General features: G+C 45.1%; 1 protein-coding gene and 1 non-coding gene across 2 annotated transcripts; one reads left to right on the top strand and one right to left on the bottom strand.

Moving 5' to 3' along the window:
- The first annotated feature begins 147 nt into the window (after positions 1 to 147).
- On the top strand, positions 148 to 22,193 carry DESI1 (desumoylating isopeptidase 1). Its single transcript, XM_069489450.1, has 6 exons — positions 148 to 473; positions 15,044 to 15,065; positions 15,575 to 15,644; positions 17,887 to 17,996; positions 18,825 to 18,947; positions 21,203 to 22,193. The coding sequence occupies exons 1-6, from the start codon at positions 386 to 388 to the stop codon at positions 21,294 to 21,296; spliced, it is 507 nt and encodes a 168-aa protein (XP_069345551.1). The 5' UTR covers positions 148 to 385; the 3' UTR covers positions 21,297 to 22,193.
- On the bottom strand, positions 7,331 to 7,437 carry LOC138397700 (U6 spliceosomal RNA). Its single transcript, XR_011235831.1, has one exon. It is a non-coding gene; the product is annotated as a U6 spliceosomal RNA (small nuclear RNA).
- Positions 22,194 to 22,728: the final 535 nt, after the last annotated feature.

The raw sequence follows: 22,728 nt of genomic DNA, 5'->3' as shown, positions 1-22,728 counted from the left end.
CGTCAGGCTGACACGCCCACTCTCAACCGGCTTCTACCCGCGTCCCTAGCTAAAGCCAACCAGCGAAAGCCCCGCCCCCTTCAGCCAAGTTCTGCCTTCGCCACCCGGCAGGGCGGTGTGCACATGCGCAAAAGTGCGTCGCCGCCCCCGCCCTCTGTTCTGTGCGGACCCTCCCTGTCCCCTCTCTGTCACCTCACAGTAGTCTTTGCCGGTAGCAGGTGCGGGGGCGCGAGCAGCGCAGGGCGGCCTCTCCCCCGCCCCTCAGGCCGGGCCCGGGCTCGGTCCCCCCCGCTCCCTCCGCTCCCCACCCCTGGCGGGTACGGGAAGGTCCAAGCCGCTGCCGGGTGCCCGAGGGCCGTCGTGGCCGCCGCCGCCACGAGTCCCAATGGAGCCGCCGAACCTCTATCCGGTGAAGCTCTACGTGTACGACCTGTCCAAGGGCCTGGCCCGGCGGCTCAGCCCCATCATGCTAGGTGAGGGGGAAGGGGCCAGATGGGAAGGAGGGCGGGAGCCGAGCAAGAGGGTGCCGAGGTGGGGGACTTGGGCCACCACGCAGGGAGAGACACGGCCCAGAGGATGGAAGAAAAGTCCGAGTGGAGAAGAGAGGGGGCTGAGGTTTGGGACCCCTTTCCTCTCTTCACATTTGAATCCAGGGAGAAGGGATGAAGGAGTCACGCCCTCCCCTTGCCAGGGTCTCGGGCAGAGACCGAGCCCTCCAGAGCCCCTTCAGCTGGGATGGGGGGTGAACAGCTCTGGATCCTGGAGGGTTCCCTGCCCCGCTTGGGGAGCTCGGTACACTACTCCTCTTGGCGCGGTGCAGGGGAGGTGAGGATGTCTGCAGCGCGGTGCCCCTCGTGGTGAAAGAGACACTGCCAGAGGAGATTCTCGGAGGAGATTATGGGTTGCCTTCGGAGAACCTTCCCTCGGTGCCAAAAAGAAACTCCTTCTGCTGTCCCGAGGATAGGTGGAGAGGTAGAGGTGGAGCTGCATGGGGGCCCAGCCTTCGTCCCCAGGTGGAGGTCAAGTCAGGGGCTGGAACTCCAGAATTCACCAAGTTGGGCCTGACAATGCTTCTTTCAACAGCTTCTAAGTTAATTGCTTTTGCCCAGATGGTAAGAAAGCAATTCTGGGGGAGGGTTGGATGCTGTTGTGTCAGTGAGGATTAGTAAGGGAAGTATTTCAGCTGTGCTCCGTTAAACTACTTAAATGCCAGGAGAGAAAAATCAGCCCTCATTCAGTAAAGAGGGCTCACTGCAACCCAAATACTTGTGTAACGCAGGAATTGTCAGGTTTGTGATTTCTGGTAATAATGGGCAGGAAAGGATTCCAGGAATAGAAAAATGAACAGCTTTGACAACATCCATTTGAATGACTAGTTTTTACTGGCTTCTGTGGAGATATTGGAAAATGATTTAGTTCATCTCGGTGAGACAAGGAGGCAGAGGTGAAATAGCAAGACTACTTTTGAGGGCATCTTTTCAATGTCATTGAGTTTCTAACATGCATAGTGAATTGAACCTAATCTTTCAACTCTGGCCAATGAGTGATTTCTATTTTTGGCTTCACATCAAAATCATCTAGGGTGCTTGTTAAAAATACGGATACCTTCATTTCCAACATATCAATTGTTAAATGGGATTAGAAAAAACAAGGTTAAAAGTTCTTTAAGTATGAAAGTATGCGTTTAAACAAGGGATATTGTGTGTTTGCTTTGGCAAATAATTATCTGGAAGGGTACACAAGAAATTGGTAACAGTGGTAGCCTGTGGAAAGGGGCACTTGATGCCAGGAGGACAAGAGTAGAAGACAAACTTTCCTGTAAACGTCTTACTTTCTGAACTGCATATTACATACACATATTATCTATTCAAAATAAGAGAAGTTTTAGTTAAATGGATTCTAGAGCCTTACTTTACAAATACTAAATCAGTCAAATGTTTATAGCAGCACAATTCACAATTGCAAAGATGTGGAAACAACCCAAGTGCCCGTCAGTACATAAGTGGATTAATAAAATGTGGTATATGTATACCATGGAATACTTACTCAGCCATAAAAACTGGTGAACTAATACCTCTTGTATTAACCTGGATAGAACTGGAGTGAAGTATCACAAGAATGGAAAAACAAACACCACATGTACTCACCATTAAATTGGAACTAATCAATCAACACTTATGTTCATATATGGAAGTAACATTCATAGAGTGTCAAGCAGGTGGGAGGGGGGAGGAGGGGATAGGTAAATTCACACCTAGTGGGTACAATGCACGCTGTCTAGGGGATGGGCACACTTATAACTTTGACTCGAATGGTAGAAAAGCAATTTATGTAACCAAAACGTTTGTACCCCTGTAATATTCTGAATTACCAAAAAAAAAAAAAGAAAAATATATATAAAAAAATAAAAAACAGGCCGGTGCGGTGGCTCACGCCTGTAAACTTAGCACTCTGAGAGGCCGAGTTGGGAGGATCACTCAAGGTCAGGAGTTTGAGACCAGCCTGAGCAAGAGTGAGACCCTGTCTCTACTAAAAATAGAAAGAAATTATCGGAACAAGTAAAAATCTATATAGAAGAAATTAGCCGGGCATGGTGGCACATGCCTGTAGTCCCAACTACTCGGGAGGCTGAGGCAGAAGGATTGCTTGAGCCCAGGAGTTGGAGGTTGCTGTGAGCTGGGCTGATGCCGCAGCACTCTAGCCCAGGCAACAGAGTGAGACTCTGTCTCAAAAATCAATGAATAAATAAAATAAAATAAAATAAAAAACAAATGCTAAATCAGAACCTCTTGGAGTTTTGGTCCAAAAAATATGTATTTTTAATGTGGCCAACCTATTATTGGACAGGAGTTTGGGCCTAGTTGTTAAAATGACTAAGGCAAATCTGAAAGCAAAACTTACAAAGTCATTGACGAAGATGTTACTCATTCATAGGTTACATCAGTCAAGTTCTAACTAAACTTCTTGGAATGGAGCCATTTGATTAGCTTGATCAGGGTGAGGAGTCACTTAGATATTTCCTAAGTAAAAGTCTCCCCCTTTATACTGAGTATTTTTGTTCTATTGCCTAATAACTACTATTTGGAACTGAAAGTGGACTTAAGGATCATTGCTTCATTCGTTCAGCAGATATTGTCTATAATGTGCTAGTCAGTGTGTTAAGCTGAGGATGATATAATGAATAAAGATGTTCTTTGCCATCATAGAGCTATCTAATGGGGGAGACATTAAATATAAATAAATACATCAGCAAATAAAGTGGTTGGAAATCACGTTAGTGCCCTACTGTGCAGGAAACAAACTGGATGCTGAGATAGAAAATAACAAGAGAAACCTACTTTAAATAAGGGTATAGTGACTTTTAAGCTGGGACTTTAGGATGAGGAAGAAGTAGCCACAGGAGAGTAGTGAGGGAGTTACAGTGTTCCTGGTGGCAGAGGGATCAACCTGCCAAGGCCCTGAGGCAGGAAGGAGCCCGGCCTGGTACTGAAACTGAAAGAAGGCCTTTGTGGCCTGTAGCGGGTGAAACGGAAAGTGCCATAACTGAAGGTGAAGTCGTAGACCTGCCTCCTCCCCTCCCCACCCCGCTTTTAAGTAGATGTGAAACCCTAAAAGGGCTCAGCTGAACATGGGAACATCACCCATTTGGCATATTAGATTGGAATGGTGTTTCCAAGGACATCACCTTGTCTGCTAATCTACTTCTCTCTTACTTACCTCTTTATCCTATATTGCTTTTATACCTTTTACAAAAATAATGAAGAAAGTTAGCAAAGCGAGTTATTACTTTCTAGAGTTGAAAATTTATGGAAAGCAGGCATTGCCTTACTGGTTCATCCAATCAGACACCTCTAACCTTAAAGTTGGGTATGTGCCAGTTGTGTTAGTAGCCATATGTTGATTGATTGCCCATTCCTAAATATATTTGAACCCTTAAAAAATCAATTTGTTTCCTGATTTTTATAATGAATTCTAGAGGTGTATTAATGGCCAGCATTTGAGAGCTTACCATGTGCCAGACTCTTTTTTTTCTGAGTACATCACATGTGTTATAATCCTCACCACTACTTTGTGAGATAGGTCCTTTTATTACCTCCATTTCTCAGCTGAGGAACCTGAAACACGGTGTTCAGAATTTGCCCCAGCTACGCAGATGGTAGTGAGTGGTAGAGCTGGCTTATGAGCACAGGCAGTCTGACTTCCAGCACTTGTGCCCTCAGTCATTTGGTGATACCACCCTTACTGTGTAAAATGTTGCCTTATAACTGGCATAAAGTAAGTATTTTGCTGAAGTGTGTGAAGGTATTCTTAGCCAAATGTTTTGAGTTTGGATGAGAAAAAATCTGGGTTCAATGTGTGTGTGCCCTTCATAATCTTCCAGATTTATGATCACCCTCTTGGCTTTCATTTTCCCAAACTAAATTTGTGTGACTTCATTAGCAATACCCTCTCGTGCTTCCATTATGTCAGTTCTCCATTGCGAGGCCTCATCTAGTTCTGTTGCAGATCAGGATTGGACTAGATAAAGCCCAAGATAATTCCCCGTTCCCCCGAAACGATGTAGACTCCACGGTTTTTGCCCTGTCGTGTTTTCAGTCTCCTAGAGTTGCCTCTCATGAAGGTGTTCCTGTTCTACAATTCTCCACTCACCATGAAAATGGTCCCAAAATTATCCTTAGCATTCTTTTTTTTTTTTTTTTCTTTCCCCTAAGACAGAGTCTCACTCTGTTGCCCAGGCTAGAGTGCTGTGGCATCAGCCTAGCTCACAGCAACCTCAAACTCCTGGGCTCAAGCAATCCTCCTGCCTCAGCCTCCCAAGCAGCTGGGACTACAGGCATGCACCACCATGCCTGGCTAATTTTTCTATATATATTTTTAGCTGTCCATATAATTTCTTTCTATTTTTAGTAGAGACGGGTCTCGCTCTTGCTCAGGCTGGTCTCAAACTCCTGATCTCAAACGATCCACCGGCCTCAGCCTCCCAGAGTGCTAGGATTACAGGCATGAGCCATGGCGCCCAGCCTCCTTAGCATTCTAATTGAGCAAACAGCCTGATTGCACCTTTTTTTCCCATAGTCACCATTTGCCCAAGATAATTAGCTATTATAATTGTCCTTCAGTTCCTCCTCTTAATAATTTTGGCTGCTCTTTAAATTTCTTGACCTCTTTTTGTGCCAAAGTACATAGAGGTAAATGCAGAGATGTGTGGGTTTTTTAAATTGTGGTAAGAGGTACTTTGTTATTTGTTGATCTTGTTATTTTCTGATCTTAAGTTTTATGTGCATGCATCATATTTTTTTTACAAGCTCATTTCAAAATTGTTCTCAGGTTTAAAGATTTGGGGACATAGAACACATATTTCTTGGTAGAATGAGCTCTACAGAATATTTGAGATTTTACTCTATACTCACTTCTGTGCTTAATTCTGTAGTTCAAATAGTAATGAAATAAAAGACATGAACTATGTCCTTCAGGACTTTTCCTAAGAATATTATTTCCCTTAAAATAATGTATGTACACATATAACACTAGATAAGAGTATAAAAGATATTATGATTAGATGCCACAATGAGTGAGTGGTGCAGCAACTGTTTTAGGCCCTGAAATGAGAGGCCATGGTGGGCTGGACATGTCAGAGAGGCTCCAGGAAGAGTCCGAAGGGCTCCTGGATTGAGGGAGGGGCTCTGTCTCATGCCCCTGTGCGTCCCCAGTGGCCAATTGGAGCAGGTGCTCAGTAAGTAGTGATTAATGGAATGACTGAGATTTGAACTCAAGCTCAAAGATTAAGTAGAATTTATTCATATCTGAGTGAGGGTTTTTTTTTTTAATGTTTTAATGCCATCTATTTTGCTTTAAATTTTTATTGTTCATTTTGTGAACAATTTTATACCCATGTAACGAATTAGTTTAGTAATCATGCAATTTCTTTATGGCAAAATGAAAAGGAATGTGGCTTCCAAGGCCGTGCATGATCCTGTTCCTGCTTATTCTCTCCAACCTCACCTGTCTCCACCTCAAGCTTAACACACCAGCCCTTCTCCACCAGGTTTGACAAGAGAATTAAGCCCTGTGGAAAATGATTTGCATGACTGTTTGCTCAGTTATCCCAACAGGTACCTTAGGGCATTAGGTCTTAATTCCCTTGCAGACACGCAGTGGAGAAGGGCTGGCTTGCACCCGAACAGGATGTGAGGCCTTCAGTCCTCTCTTTTAGGTCTAGGCTTAGCACCTGCTGTGCCCCCTGCTGGGAATACTTTCTCTCCCCATCTCTTGGCCTGGCTAACTTCTGCTCATCCTTGAGGTCACAACTAAAATGTCACTTTCCCAAAGAAGCTTTCCCTGATCTCCACCCCAAAATCTTGGTCACATGTCCCTAATATGTGCTGATAAAATCCCATACTCACCTTTAATAGTATTCATCATTCTATTTTATAATTGCTGTTTTCTCATCTGTGTCCACAAACACCCTACCCCCAAGGGGACTGGGAGCTCCATGAGGGTAAGAATTCTTGGTTATTCCACTGTATCCCCAAAGTTTATTTATTTATTTGTTTTTTTGAGACAGAGTCTTGCTCTGTTGCCTGAACTAGAGTGCCATGGTGTCAGCCTAGCTCACAGCAACCTCACACTCCCAGGAGTTATCCTCAAGGTAGCCTCCTGCCTCAGCCTCCCAAGTAGCTGGGACTACAGGCACATGCCACCACACCCAGCTAATTTTTTCTATTTTTAGTAGAAACGGGGTCTCAAGAGGGGTCTTACTCTTTCTCAGGCTGGTCTGGAACTCATGATCTCAAGCAGTCCTCCCACCTCAGCCTCCCAGAGTGCTAGGATTATAGGTGTGAGCCACCATGCCCAGCCTCAATAGGCACTTTTTACAGTATTGGCTACAGGGGTCCACTATTTTATACAGATGTTTCCTTTTACCTTTTCCCACCCAGATTCAAAGTTTATCCAGTGGTCCCAGAGAAGAATAGCTGATTTTTTTAAGTTAAGCCTTTCATATTGCTGGTAAACTGCCAATTAAAAACACTTTATCAGTAGGGGAGGGGGAGGAATCTGTGAGGTGAGCTGGGGCTACATTTGATTTATACCAATGAGCTAATACATTTCATTTCCTTCCCTGTCGTCTGAGACAAAATGCTGCCTGCACAGAGGCCCCTGCCCGTGGAACTCCATCACCATCATCCACTTTATGCTTATTAATAGTTATTTATTTAGCACCAGCAGTATACCAGATGCTGATCTTGAGCACGTCCTATAACTAGCATGTATGTCTATATGCACAAGCTCCGTCTGTCTTAATCGATATGCTAGATGGAATGTTTTCTCCTTGGCTTCTTTTAATTATTTTTCTTTTTGTGTCATCCTTGTGCAGGGGCCATGCTAATCTTCTCTGTATCATTCCAATTTTAGTATATGTGCTGCCAAAGCAAGCACTCTCCTTGGCTTCTATATACTCACTTTACTCTTACATTCAGTGGAAGGCTGACTAATGCAGACCTCACTCTACAGTCTCTGTAATTCATGATAAAACAGGACTGATATTCATGTCTTCCATTTATTTTCCATGTTCATACTTCATAAGCCACAAAATGAATGCATTAGATGTGCCAACAAGCTTAGAGACATGCAGTCATCTGACCCACCCACTCTCCAGCTTGCTGAGGAAATCCCAGTGGGAAAATAATCTGCTTCTATAGTGTGCTAATATCCATTGAGCCTAATTCATGTCCCAAAATGCCCTTGTGCCCTAATTCAATCTCAGACTACCACCTTCTGCTCCCATCCTTGGCTGGCCAAAAAAAATTTAAAAATCAGTCCAGTCCCACTTTCCAATGCCTGTCATTAAAACTGTGGCCATTGTTCTTTTCCTCCTTACAATGCAGCAAACTTTACATTTCCACCTAAGCTTCTCCAACAAGTTCATCTTCATATCTTGCTTTGTCTTGTTTTCATACTGGACAAACTGTGCATCTTTGCATAGTTATTTACCTGTTTATAAAATTATGTTAATAAATATTTGCCCTACCCTACCACTTAAAGATGTTGTGAGCATAAGGATAACTACGGGCTGGGTGTGGTGGTGCACACCTGTAGTCTCAGCTGCTTGGGATGCTGAGGCAGGAGGATCACCTGGGCCCAGGAGTCTGAGGTTGCAGTGAGCTATGATGACGCCACTGCACTCTAGCCCCGGCAACAGAGACCCTGTCTCAAAAAAAAAAAAAAAAAAAAAAAGGATAACAGGATAATTATAATTATGAAGGACTTTAAGAAAGAATATAAATTCACTTAGTCCATTTTAAGTGTTATTGTCAGCTCCAAGTGTTTGGTAGATAAATGAATAAATGAAAGAATTAATAAATAAGATAATCTTTTTTCTATAGTCTCTATCACCATTCTATGGATGGATGAGATCTTAAGTGTGCATTAATTCAGTTGCATAGGGAAGAAGTGTCATGTCTAGCTTATAGGTAAATTTAGTAATCAGTGCAGGGAATATAAAGGAGAATAAAGTAAGGTTGTGCCAGCCGGGTGCGGTGGCTCACTCCTGTAATACTAGCACTCTGGGAGGCCGAGGCAGGAGGATCGCTCAAGGTCAGGAGTTTGAGACCAGCCTGAGCAAGAGCAAGACCCCGTCTCTACTAAAAATAGAAATTATATGGACAACTAAAAATATATATAGAAAAAATTAGCCGGGCATGGTGGTGCATGCCTGCAGTCCCAGCTACTCGGGAGGCTGAGGCAGAAGGATTGGTTGAGCCTAGGAGTTGGAGGTTGCTGTGAGCTAGGCTGATGCCATGGCACTCTAGCCTGGGAAACAGAGTGAGACTCTGTCTCAACGACAACAACAACAAAAAAGTAAGGTCATACCCTACAACTTTTGAGTTGTTTTTCAGATACAGAATAACTGACAGGATGCAAAATAACTGAGGCCCTTCTCCAAAAATCCATTATTTAAGTAGGACTGGGTTTGAGCTGATACATCTGTACCTACCAGCTGTCTTCCTGGGTCATTGAGTGTGGGCATCTGAGAGGACAGCAACCCGGGAGTACAGTCTGCCAGGTGGCCCAGATTGGGGTTAAGAACCTTGCCCGCAATAGCACTGTGTGTCAACCAACAGAGCTAACTAAACAGAACAGCTCATCTAGACAGATGTTCATGTAGCATCCCTGATCTAGGTGCTTTGCTAGGTGCTGGAGTTACACAGATGCATAAGAAACTGTCCTTGTCTTTGAGGCAATTATAGTCTAACTGGAGAGAAAGAACATATAAATAGTTTCAATCCCAAGATACTATGAGAGCAGCTATAAAACTTTCAAATTATAAAGCCTAAAAGAAATGAGTTAGCCTTTATTGAGCATGCATTATGTGCCAGGCCCTGTGCTAGGCATATTTCATGTGTCATCTCTTTTAATCCTGGAGATGTTATGAGGCAGCAGGCACTATTACTATGCCTTTTCTTATGGAATAGGAAACTAGGGTTTAAACAGTACCCTCCAACAGAACTTACTGCAGTGACAGAAATGTTCTCGATCTGCACTGTCCAATGAGTAACTGCTAGTCATATGTGGCTATTGAGTACTTGAAATGTGGTTACTGCAACTGAGGGACAGAATTTGTGGTTTTATTTAAGTTTAATTTAAATGGCCACATGTGGTCGGTGGCTACTGTATTGGACAGGTCAGGCTTAGTGTTCTCAGTCTCTGCAAGGTTCTCTATGATCTGGTGCTCCGTTACTTTTGCTCATCTCCTAGTTTTCTCCCTCTCCCACCAAGTCTAGCCACACTGGCCTCCTCACATTCCTTCAGATACACCTGGCATGTCCCACCTCCACATGGCTCCCTCCCTTGCCTCCTTCAAATCTTTGTTCAAATGTTACCACCTCAGAGGGACCCATCCTGACCATCCCTGAAACTTCCAACTCCTTTACTCTGCTCTTATTGGTTCTATGTCACTCACTATTGCTAACGTGTTATGATTTATTATTATTATTGACTGTCCCCTCCCCCCACCTGGTAAGTGTCATGAAGATTTTTTGTCTCCTTGTTTACTGATATATTCCTAGTGCCAAGAATAGCACCTGGAATGTAGTAGTCCCTCAATAAACATTAGCTCACTGATTTAATGAGTACAGCAGGCTATGCATTAGAGCATTAGGAAGAGTCTAAACAATAGATTGTGAAAAAAGAAAATAGAAGCCATGTTTTGAAGACCTGTATTATAGGTACTTCATCAGTTTGTAAGACGTGAGTCCAAAATAGCAGTTTCATTCTTGAAAGATCCCCGAATCATGAACAGTTACTTGGGCAAGTGGATCAGGACCCCATCGTGAAACAGGTGGAAGGAAAAAATTCCAGTCCCAATATTTTCTCTGGCAACAAATGTGGCATTCAGAGGACAGAGAAGTATACCAAATGGGTGATGTAACTCAAAAGACAACATGGCACAGAATGTCAGTATTCCACTCAGGCCACAGAGATATAGCATATCAGCATGTTAAAAAGGGTCTCAAATTTATATGGAAGGGAAAGTAGACTATGGTGAATACATGGATAAAAATAACATGAGACAACAAGCAAAAACAATAGTGTCATATTTCCAAGTGACCAGGCAAAAGAGAAGGTGTAGAATGGATGATTCTCCTTTGGCCATTGTAGAGTCTCACAGCCTCATTTCCAAATCACCAAATCGTGTATAGTCTTTTTTTTTTTTTTTAATAGAGACAGGATCTCACTCTGTCACCTAGGCTGGAATGCAGGGACACAATCATAGCTCACTGCAGCTTCCAATTCCTGGGCTCAAGCGATCCTCCCACCTAGCCTCCCAAGTAGATGGGACTACAGGCACACGCCGCCATGCCTAGCTAAATTTCTTTTCCCATAGAGACAGAGTCTTGCTATGCTGCCCAGGTTGGTCTCAAACTCCTGGCCTCAAGCAATCCTCACTCCTTGGCCTCCCAAAGTGCTGGGATTACAGGCGTGAGCCAGTTGCACCCAGCCTAAATCTTGTATAGTCTTTATTGTTTCTAAGGACAAGAATTAAAATACTCCTTTATGTAAATAGGCCAGGCGTGGTGGCTCATGCCTATAATCCTAACACTCTGGGAGGCCGAGGCGGGAGGATTGCTCAAGGTCAGGAGTTCGAGACCAGCCTGAGCAAGAGCAAGACCCCGTCTCTACTAAAAAAAAAATAGAAAGAAATGATCTGGACAGCTTAAAATATATATAGAAAAAAAAATTAGCCAGACATGGTGGCACATGCCTGTAGTCCCAGCTACTCAGGAGGCTGAGGCAGAAGGATTGCTTAAGCCCAGGAGTTTGAGGTTGCTGTGAGCTAGGCTGACGCCACAGCACTCTAGCCCAGGCAACAGAGCGAGACTCTGTCTCAAAAAAAAAAAAAAAAATACTCTTTTATGTAAATAAACTAGTAGGATTCAGACCCAGACTGTCTACACCCGAATTCATGTTCTTATTTACTACACTATACTTCCTCTTTGTGAGTGTAGTGTTCCTCCCAAAGTGAATGAGAAAAGCTTCATTTGAAAGGAACAGGCAAGAGAAAGTAAGTATTCATAATCTGTCTAGTTTCACTGAATCACTACATGTCTTTAAGGAAATAAACAACTTGCTGCCATTTAGACAATAGCTGTCCAGAAGAGCAGATCACCTCTATTTGAAATGCAATGTTAAGGCCAGGCGCAGTGGCTCACACCTGTAATCCTAGCACTTTGGGAGGCTAAGGAGGCCAGGAGTTCAAGACCAGCCTGAGGCAACTGTGAGACCCCTGTCTCTACAAAAAAACAGAAAAATTAGCTGAGCACAGTGACGCATGCCTGTAGTCCCAGCTACTCGGGAGGCTGAGGCAGGAGGATCACCTGAGCCCAAGAGTTGAAAACTTCAGTGAGCTATGATTGTGCCCCTACACTCCAGTGTGGGCAGCAAAACCAGACTCTGTCTCAAAATAATAAAAATATAAAGTAAAATAAAATGCAATGTTAGTCTCCCCAATTTACATACAGTAAACAGGAAGAAGAGATTTAGTGTGGTCTTCTAGAGTCAGCTGGAAGAGATCAGAATCCAATTCAGTTTATTTTATAGCCTAATAGAGCCCACCATTTGAACATGCTTGTCCTGAATGGATAACTGTTCCCCTAGGGTTCCTGTCTAGTTCTGACCAACCTCTGAAATTTCAGCTCAGTTTGGATAAGGGCAGAGCCTGCCCCACATTCTCTAGGAGGCCACCCCGGAAACCCCAGGCCAGAATCCCTCCATCCATTTGTGGTCTTGTGGGCCAGAGCAGCAGATCTCTACTGGCCTCTGGCATGGAAGAGAGGCAGAACTCTGCTACATTTCATTTCCCTTTGTTACTCCATTTAGCCTGGCAACACTAACAGCAAAGAATGAAATGTTTATATATAAAATAGATACAGCATTTCATATTAATCTGCTGGATGCTGAAATCTGTTCCTAGATCTTACACACCAATCCTGAGCAGAATTTATCTTTTAGAAGTCTTTACCCTTTTTCCCAAGACGGTCATTATACCTAATGGTAGCCTCCATTTATCAAATTTCTGTATACTACATACTATGATGCTTTCTATACATTATCATTACTGGTCACAGGAACTCTGCATTAAAAACTGAGGCTTAGAGGGGTGGGGTAAACTCACCCAAGATCCACCACTAGCAAGTGGAAAAGCTATATGGTACTCTTTTTTTTTTTTTTATAAACAAATGTTTATTTACAATCACATACCTTTAATTTTTTTTTTTTTTTTTTTTTTTTTGAGACAGAATCTTGCTTTGTTGCCCAGGCTAGAGTGAGTGCCGTGGCGTCAGCCTAGCTCACAGCAACCTCAAACTCCTGGGCTTAAGCGATCCTACCGCCTCAGCCTCCCGAGTGGCTGGGACTACAGGCATGTGCCACCATGCCCGGCTAATTTTTTCCATATATATTTTAGTTGGCCAGATAATTTCTTTCTATTTTTAGTAGAGACGGGGTCTCTCTCTTGCTCAGGCTGGTCTCGAACTCCTGGCCTTGAGCGATCCACCCGCCTCGGCCTCTCAGAGTGCTAGGATTACAGGCGTGAGCCACCGCGCCCAGCCTAAAATCACATACCTTTACTATCTGTGATGTATTCTTAGATTTTTTATTCTTTTAAATAAAAAATGCTTTTCGCAACCCAATAAATTAATTTCATGACGTATAATGGCACCATGACCCACAGTTTAAAACACTGGTCTAGAGCAGGTGCTTTGACAAGTTAACCTACTCAAGAGAACAGTTAAAATGAGCATCGTAAGCCTCCCTTCATACCTATTTTAGATGTTTTAAATTTTTAACAGATTTTGTATTCTTCCTTCATAAATAAAATCATTTTTAACCAATGTTTTTCTAGATTAGTTCACTATTAAAATATTTGCATAGTTGAACCCTCTGATTCAAATCCAGAATATGTGTAGGTTCCAGGAAGATTAGACTTTCATGAAGATTTATTTATTTATTTATTTGAGACAGAGTCTCACTGTGTTGCCCAGGCTAGCGTGCTGTGGCGTCAACCTAGCTCACAGCAACCTCAAACTCCTGGGCCCAAGGGATCCTCCTGCCACAGCCTCCGGAGTAGCTGGGACTACAGGCGTGCGCCACCATGCCCGGCTAATTTTTTCTATGTATTTTTAGTTGTCCAGCTAATTTCCTTGTATTTTTAGTATATATCGTACTCTTAACCCCCTCTAAGAACACTGTGCTGAGCTGTCAGTAGGTTGTCATGGAAGGGCCATGGCTCCTTCTGTCTCTTCCAAAGAAGAAAATTAGGTTAATGTCGTATCATTTAAAAGTCTTCTTAAAGGGCAAGGTATTTATTTGAAATCTTATAATTTACCTAGGAAAGGAAATGGTTTAACACACCCAAAAGGCAAAGCTCTAGCATCCACCTCTCCTTCCACACAGTGCTGATGGTTTCGTCCTTTAGAAAGTCTCAGGGCAAACAACAGAAGCAGCAGTTACCAGTCAGTAAACCACTGATGTGAAATGATGACCAGAGGTGAGCGAGTGATGCATCTCTCACTGCCTTTCCTGCCTTCCGAGCACTGCCCTATAGTGTCTCCCGTGGACTGTCGCAGTGACCTCCTCACTGCAGCCTGCTCTCTTGACTCTCTTCCCTGCAATTCATCTGCTAGACCACAACTATAGTTATGTTGTACAAACTGGATCTGATCGAGGCATTCTCCAGCCTCACTGCCTCTCAGTCCGTGCCTGCCAGCTGCTCTTTCACTGTCACCATCGCTGCACCCTTCACTCTGCCCCACAGGACTCGTCTTTTCACAGCTGTGCATTTGCACATCATGTTCCCTCTGGCAGAAATGTCCATCCCTGCCCCTGCTCGTCATTGGTTGAATGGCTCATGAAGGTAGTTCTTCATTACATAGAGCACTTTATTTTTACCACCATTACAGAACTTATCAACATTGTGTTTTAGTTAATTATTTGTGTGTGTGTATGTCTTTCCATTTGACTTTGAGCTCTTTAAAGGCAGGACGGTGATCTGTTCTTATTTGCGTTTCCACACCCAACATCATTTCTGGCACACACAGCTATAGAATAAATGTGCATTGACTATTTAAATGGATGGCATTTGCAAAGTTTTGTTCTATCATTTTCTGAAGGATTTTGCCTCAATAAAGAAGTAGGTAATATTTATTGTTTTACCATAGCCTTCTGTAGATGAGACAGAGAAATTAAAAAGGCAAAGTTGAATTGACCCCAAAAGGGAAAGAGCAGTCATAAAATTGGGGTACCTTTATGCCAATGTTTTTGATCTTGCATTCTGATAAAGGATTCTGAGTACTTTTCAACTTACTTAATACAACACACTCTTATCATGACCTAAGGACCTTATTGGAGGAGAATTGCATTCCTAGAAATTCCCCGAGAGATTTATAACAAGTTATCCTGGATTTGAGTGATGTTCTGAATTTACTCAGGCTGAGGGGCCACTAAATCTACTCCCAACTGGCTAAACCTCTTCTTTTCTTCACAGGGAAACAACTGGAAGGCATCTGGTAAGTTGCATAGGACCCCTGACTTTAACTGGTTTACGAAGCAAAGCAGCACCCTACGCATTCAGGTTCCAGTTGTTGCTTCCAGCTTGAAACCCAGCTCTCTGTGCCATAACCTTCAAGTCCTGAAGCAGTGGTTCTCCACCAGGGGTTATTTTGCCCTCCCATCCTGGGACATTTGGCAGTGTCTGGAGACATTTTTGGTTGTCACAACTGGGGGAGGGTGCTACTGGCATCTAGTGGGTAGAGGCCGGGATGCTGCTCAACATCCTAGAAGGCACAGCACAGCCCCCCACAACAAGGAATGATGCAGCCCCATACACCAGTAGTGCCAAGACGGAGAACCCCTGACCTATAGTGTCTGTCGTACTCATACCTTTGTTTCGTTAGTTTTGTAAGGCTGGTCACCAGTCATATCCTTGGGCAGAAATTATTCTCATTGCAGTGTGGTATTTGCTTTTTCTAAGAATAGTTTTAAGTCTTCTGGCTCATTGTGTCTCTCTGTGTGACAGGCACACCTCCATAGTTGTGCACAAGGATGAGTTCTTCTTCGGCAGTGGCGGTATCTCCAGCTGTCCCCCGGTGAGTGCCTTCGCCCACACCCTGTCCTGCAGTAGACCAGGAGCTTTGCTTCTACTGTGTACATCTGGCTTCTAGCCACATGTATGGAGACCTGTGACATAGTTCCTCACAGCTACCTGAAGACTGTGCTCAAGAAGGCCTTTCCAAGACGCCCCAGCCAGTTACCCTCCTCTCTGTTCCCATGGCACCTGTGGGTCCCTGTGTCTCACACCGAGCATGGTAGAGTGAAATGAGCTATTTCTCAGTCGCCACAAGGAGTGTGTAAGCTCCTTGTGAGCTGAGACTATGTCCTATTCTTCTCTCCCCGTCACCAGCGAGTTCCTGGCCCGTGGTAAGAACTCAGCTGATGTTAAGCTGAACGATGAGGGCTCTGAGAGGCAAAAGGAGCTGCCCAGAGTTAAACGGCCAGTGTCACCAGAACTAGAACTCAGCACTCCAACTCTAAAGCCTATGCCTTTTCCAAAAAATCTCTATCAGAGCTATCTAAGGGTTATCACAGTAGGTGCTCAAGCAAAGACCAAGCAACTGTTCATTTGACCTCATAAATGGAAAGTCATTCTTGATTTCTTCCTCTCACTGACCCCCTGCCCTATCTCCTGTAACAAATTCTTCATTAAGCCCAATCAGTTCTACCTTGTAAATGTATCTTAAATCAGTCTGTCTCTCTTCATCCCTTCCATGTCTCCAGGGCTTTCACCTTAATCCAGGCCACACTCACCACAGCCTGGACCACGGCAGTAGCCTGCTGGTCTCTTCGTGTATGTGTGCGCTTCCTCATCAGCCAGTTCTCCACGCAGGAGGCAAAGTGATCTTTTCAAAGTGCAAATCTGATCACGGCGTTCCCCTGCTTCAGCCAGAACTCTCCCCAGTGCTTTAGGAATGAAAACCAGACCGCTCAGCACGGCCTCCAGGCCATATCTGATTGGGTCTCTGCCTCCCTCCCTGGCCAGTCTCCCCACCCCCACTTTCTTCTCGTTCCTTGAACAAACCTTGGACATTCAAACCTGTACTCTGTCATCTGTACACCTTCCTGACTCTTCGCCTGCTTATGCCTCTTCCTCCTTCAGATTTGAACTCAGTGTCACTTTCTCAGGCAAGTCTCCCCTGTCCCCTCAGACTGTTGGAATCCTGTACTTTTTCAGCACCACTTGTTTTACAGCTAGTAATTATACACTGGTTTATGGGATTTTTTATCTGCCTTCCCTGCTACACTTGCCATAAGGGCAAGAATCTCATCTGTTTTGTCCACATCACACCCCCAGTGCCTAGCATAGGGCATGGCACACAGTAAGCTCTGAATACATGTTTATTGTGTGAATGACTTATTAGTGACCGAACTTATTAGTGATGGTGATCGAATAGTGACCCTTTAGTTTCTTACAACTCAGAGAAAGTTACTCTCTGTCTTGCTCACCGTGCTTTCCCCAGTACCTAGCACAATGTCAACCATATAGTAGGTGCTCAGTAGCTATTAATCAATGATCTTTCCGGGGAGCTCTGCTCTGCAGCGTTCTCTCCCCAGATCTATCCTCTGTTGCCTCCCCATTGGCTGCTTTCCCGGCTCAGCCTCAGTCTTTCCTTTTGTCTCCAGTGGCCGTCTGTTGGCCCTGGGCTGAGGGCTCCCTGTAGCCCCTTCAGTGGCTGTTAACTCCCTTGCCCTATCACCATCACTGGGTTAGGCTCACAGATCAAAAAAGAATCGAATTATAGAAATACCTGACGGCCTGCCAGATTCCTCATGGTGCTTCACGTTCTCCCGTTGTTACAAGGGATATCGAATGTGTCACAAGAAAAACTGCCTGCATACTTTATGATATAGGCATGGAGAGGTGGCCTGTTAAGTGTGAGTCATTTCTAATTGTCCTGTTCTGTCCTCATGATCAGGCATGTTGGGGACAAAAGGAGACTTCAGAGTCTGGGTTTCTATCTTTTTAATCAACTGAATGAGTGGGCAGCGTAAGGAGTTAGACCTACAAGAGAGTCAGCTTCTCAGAGCCCGCCAGAGCAAGAAGCCCGACTTCTTAGCCGTGCCGCCAGCACACGGCACAGGAAACTCACCAGGAAGCTTTAAGCCTTTGCAGCCTTGATACAAACAGGAAATAACACTCTTTATCTGCCCAGGGTGCTCTGAAAGTTAAAAAGTTGTTGGAACAGAGCATTTGTGGTCTTCTGTGGGAAGCCACATAAAAAAAATTCACTGGAAATGGTGATTTAATGACTTTCTTTGGGTTGGCTCTTTTAGGGAGGGACATTGCTTGGGCCCCCAGACTCTGTAGTCGATGTGGGGAGCACAGAAGTCACAGAAGAAATCTTTCTGGAGTACCTGTCCTCCCTGGGGGAGTCTCTGTTCCGGTGAGTGGAGACAGGGGTGGTGGTTAGTTGTGTCTGTCTCCCCTACTAGATAATCAGCTGCTGAAGGGCAGCCACCATGTCATATCCCCTGGAGCACTCAGCACAAGGCCTGGCGCAGTTTTTGCTCAATGAATATGAAGAAAAGGCAGTTATGCTACAAAATGCTCTAAGTTGTCTGAGGCAGATACTCCACCCAGCATACTTTCTGCTGAACCTTTGTTCCTTCTGATGAAAATCAGCAAATGCTATTCTCAACCTGTACTGGCCGAGTGCTTTGTCCTGAACATCAAAAACAGGGTTTACATGGTGGCTCACGCCTGTAGTCTCAGCAACTCTAGAGGCTGAGGCAGGAAGATTGCTTGAGGCCAGGAGTTAGAGGTGACAGTGCGCTACGATCATGCCACTGCACTCCATCCTGGACGATGGAGCAAGACCCCATCTCTTAAAAAAAAGTGAAACAAACAAACAAACAAAACAGAGTTTACAGAGGGGTTGGGATGAAATACAAATTTGAGTATATTTTCTCTTAAAATGGCTTTAGTCAATTTTAGTAAGGATTAAACTCTAACCCTAGAGCTCTGGTTTTGTGAATAGAAAGAGTCTCCTGAAACTGTACAGGAGCCATATATTTTCATTCCATCCTTCCCTAAATTGTCAGTTGTTAATGGTCCGGAGTGGCCGAGCAGTAGTCCTTTTGGCCTGTGAGAGAGGGGGAATCAGTCCTCACGCTCCCCGGTGCTCACCATGCCACTGCCGGTTTGAGTTATTCCACAGAGATGCTTGCTGGCTCTCTCATCCTGTTCTCCAAACCTTTCTCTCAATACGCAGAGGTGAGGCCTACAACCTCTTTGAACACAACTGTAACACCTTCAGCAACGAAGTGGCGCAGTTCCTGACTGGGCGGAAGATCCCTTCTTACATCACTGACCTGCCCTCCGAGGTTCTCTCCACGTGAGTGTGGCCTCTGTCCCTGCCCCTGCCTTGGCCAACTTTGAAGATCCCCATTCACAGCCAGTGCCCCTCCTCCAACCACTATCTGCCCTCCCAAACAGGTGGGCCTGCCCTGACCGTAGGTTCTAACACAGGTGGCCACTATTCTCTCCACCCACTGACATGCACCTGTCTTATCTCCACCCTCCTTGGGCTTAGAGCAGCTCAACTCTGGCCCAAGTGCAACAGCAGAACTTAGAAACCCACCTGACACTGGCTTTGTATTTGTACAAAATCCTGGCGTCTGTCTTTCCATTGTGTGAGAAGCATGCCATTCCCCAGACGTGCCCAGTTAAAATGCTTTGTTAGGAAGATGAGCAGAGAGGGGGTCAGAAAAAAAAAATAAGAGGGCTTGCTTTGTAACTGTCCCTTTGTCTTTCTTCCACTGCACCATGAGCTTTTTGACTCCCTCAGAGACAATGTTCTACTTGCCCTGTACCTGACAGCACACAGTCAGCCCTCAGTAGACGTTTCCTTCAAGAACATTCTAGCTCTTCTGTCCTGATATGGTCCAAGCCTTGGAAGGCCTTGTGGGCCACCATCCAGGGCAGTGTCCTCTGAAAGGGCACACACATCCCCCTCCTTCCCATTGTGGGGTTTTTTTTTTTTTTTTTTTAGACAGAGTCTTGTTCTGTTGCCTGGGTTAGAATGCAGTGGCGTCAGCCTAGCTCACAACCTCAAACTCCTGGGCTCAAGCAATCCTCCTGCCTCAGCCTCCCAAGTAGCTGGGACTACAGGCATGCACCACCATGCTCAGCTAATTTTTTCTATATATTTTTAGTTGTCCAGCTAATTTCTTTCTATTTTTAGTAGAGACAGGGTCTAGCTCTTGCTCAGGCTGGTCTCAAACTCCTGACCTCAAGCAATCCTCCTGCCTCAGCCTCCCAAGTAGCTGGGACTACAGGCATGTACCACCATGCTCGGCTAATTTTTTCTATATATTTTTAGTTGTCCAGCTAATTTCTTTCTATTTTTAGTAGAGACAGGGTCTCGCTCTTGCTCAGGCTGGTCTCAAACTCCTGACCTCAAGCAATCCTCCTGCCTCGGCCTCCCAGAGTGCTAGGATTACAGGCCTGAGCCACTGCACCTGGCCCCTCCCTTTTTTGTTGATTGCATTCAGACAGCCTCTGCCTACTCTGGGACTATGTCCATTTGTAGACTGTGACTCAGTTTCTCCTGAACTAGGGCCCTCTCAACAAGGCTCCCGGCAGGTTTAGCAAGCTCAGCAAGAAGAGCTGTTTTTCATACCTGCGTAGGAACCGCTCAGGAAAAACTTGCATAGGAAACAAGACTGTCAGGCTGGTGAGGAGCACCAGTCTCCCAGCCCCGCACTGCCCTCTTATCCCTTGGTGGGGTGTTAAACCCCACAGCCCTACTGAGAGGGATTCAGGTTATGGGGCCCTAAGCAAACTTGAGTAGCTGGAATGTTCTTACTATTATTATTTGATGGGTGGACTTCCTGGACTTGTCTGAATTAGGGTTGATATTTCTAAGTTTCATCTGTTTACACTTTGGAGCATTTCATTCTCTTTGAACTTAGGGAAGATTTTCAAAAATGGCAGTATCCACTGAAGAAAAAGCCAATGACTGAGATGTGTTGTGGGCAACTTCATTTAAGGTTGCAGTAATCTTGGAAAGTCGCCAAACTGCGGTATTTGCAGTGCTTTTTCCAGCTAAGTTACTGCGAGAGCAAACTGGGAGCCCTTTAGAAAGTGGTTTAAACACCTTCTGCCAACCTGGCATTTGTCATTTTTCTTGAATATTCTCTGTACTCCCTGGAAGACCTCAGTTCGTGGAAGAATCCAATTGTGAGCCATCCTCACACCTGACCTTATCTTCTTTTTCATATCATTTTCTTTTGCCTCAGCTTCCTCCCTTAAACTTTATTTTTAATCTTCTTGTTCATGAGAATTAAAGATACAAGTACATAACGTACTGAACACGCTAACTCCCTGTGTGTAGCCAGCCTATTCAAACCACAGCTGACCAGGCTCTAGAGGTGAGGCTCTGAGAAGGGACCCCCAGGAGTGAAAATGCAGAGCAGGCTCTTCAGAGATGCGCTGCATGAGCACTGCTGTGTGAGGCAGGTGAGAAAATTAAGTGAGGTAATGGGGTCCTTCTTCCTGGTGTGGCGGAGCTTCAGCCGCCGCCATCCACCCTTCTCCCTCCCTCGGCGGTGTTGGGTGTGTGCTGCTCATGCCTCTGTTTCCCTGCAGGCCCTTTGGACAGGCGCTTCGGCCCCTCCTGGACTCCATCCAGATCCAGCCTCCCGGAGGGAGCACCGTGGGCAGACCCAACGGCCAGAGCTAACAGGACTGCACGGGACCGCCCTGCCTCACCGGGGCTTTTCCTTTTTAAACAAAACAAACCCTACCAGATTTCTATTTTATAATTTTACATCAGAGCTAACAACCAGGGGACGGCTTTTTAAATTTCCCAGGGAAGGAGATCGTCAGGCTGCATGTAGGACAATGCTGCTAAGAAACAGAACAAAATGCCACCCCTTCTAATAGTATTATACTAATTTATTAAGGCTGTCTTGTCTGTGAGTTCACTTTTGACGCTGTTTCCTAAGCGTCTTCCACACTGGAGAAAGGGAGGGGGTTTGTTTAAGCAGAAAGCAAGAGGCACAGTTTGGGGGAGCCCCAACCTAGAACCTCTTTCCAGAGAACACCCACGCTCTACCCAAGTTGCCAATACCTGTGGGACCCAGGTGAGTTTTATAACATCCATGACCTAGAAGCAGTTACTTTCTGGTATTAAATGAACCAAAGGATTTGGTGCACATGGGACCAGTTTCAGGATGACTAAGCCAACCTCAGTGAACTCTTCAGCTACAACCACCCTCACCTTCCCTCCCCTGTCCCAAGCAAGGCCAGGGCTGGAGCAGCCAGAGCCTCAGGAGAGTGATAACAAGTATGAGGCCAGAGAAAACAGGATAAAGCCATTCCTCCTTCCACCTGCGCGGATTGCCAGTACTTTGCCGTCGTTTTGGGAAACCTGCCTTCTTGCCCATGAGGCGCTGTCCCTCAGCACAGCTGATGCGTCACGAGTCATGAGGTCTGGGCTGGAGCAGCAGAGACCCAGGCCTTTGTCTGCAAGTTTGATGTAGGTTATGTGTAGTCTCTGTAACCACCACCCAGGCCAATGTGTGGTATTCACTTTGGGACCAAGGGACATGTTTCTCTGCTCTAGGAAAATATCCCTCATGTAGAAAAAAATGATGCAGAATCAAGGTGGCAAGAAAATTTAGAATTGCTTCTGATGGGGACTTTTACATTATCCTAAATGCGTTTTGAAGGTACACGTTATTTCTGTTGTCATTCTGACTTTTAGGAAGCATGGGGCGTGAGTGGGCATTTTCCTAATGACTTGCTGCTAGGAGTTGATAGGCAGGGAACAGTCTGGAAGAGAGTCTGGAAGTCTCTGATCTAGAAAGGCTTTCAGATTCCCTTTCTTCATGGGAGCCTCCCATTAGTTTGGGGGGAATTGCGTTTGGAGAAGGGACTCAGAGCTACCAGGTGCCTGAGACTCAGCTCTGGCATCCTTGGGCCCCTCCTGCCACAGCTCCCTGCCACTGCTCAGACTTGAATTATGTTGCTCCTTCCTGGGAGTCTGGCCTGCAGCAGGGGCCTTTCTTCTCCAAAAAAGCTGCTGCTCATCGATGGCCCTATCCCCTGCTGTCTTTGCCAGTAGCCATAGCAGATGGCATCAGTAGGGTCTCAGCTAGAAGAAAAGATGT

This window comes from Eulemur rufifrons, chromosome 16 (genome assembly GCF_041146395.1).
Source record: "Eulemur rufifrons isolate Redbay chromosome 16, OSU_ERuf_1, whole genome shotgun sequence".
Lineage (NCBI taxonomy): Eukaryota > Metazoa > Chordata > Mammalia > Primates > Lemuridae > Eulemur > Eulemur rufifrons.
The sequence above is the reverse complement of the archived record's forward strand: the minus strand, read 5'-3'. Positions and strand labels throughout refer to the sequence as shown.

Excerpts from the sequence above, each read along its gene's own strand:
- DESI1 (XM_069489450.1), top strand. The coding sequence starts at position 386 with ATGGAGCCGCCGAACCTCTATCCGGTGAAGCTCTACGTGTACGACCTG. Across the intron at positions 15,645-17,886 it reads GTATCTCCAGCTGTCCCCCG|GGAGGGACATTGCTTGGGCC; the intron begins GTGAGTGCCTTC and ends TGGCTCTTTTAG. Across the intron at positions 18,948-21,202 it reads CCCTCCGAGGTTCTCTCCAC|GCCCTTTGGACAGGCGCTTC; the intron begins GTGAGTGTGGCC and ends GTTTCCCTGCAG.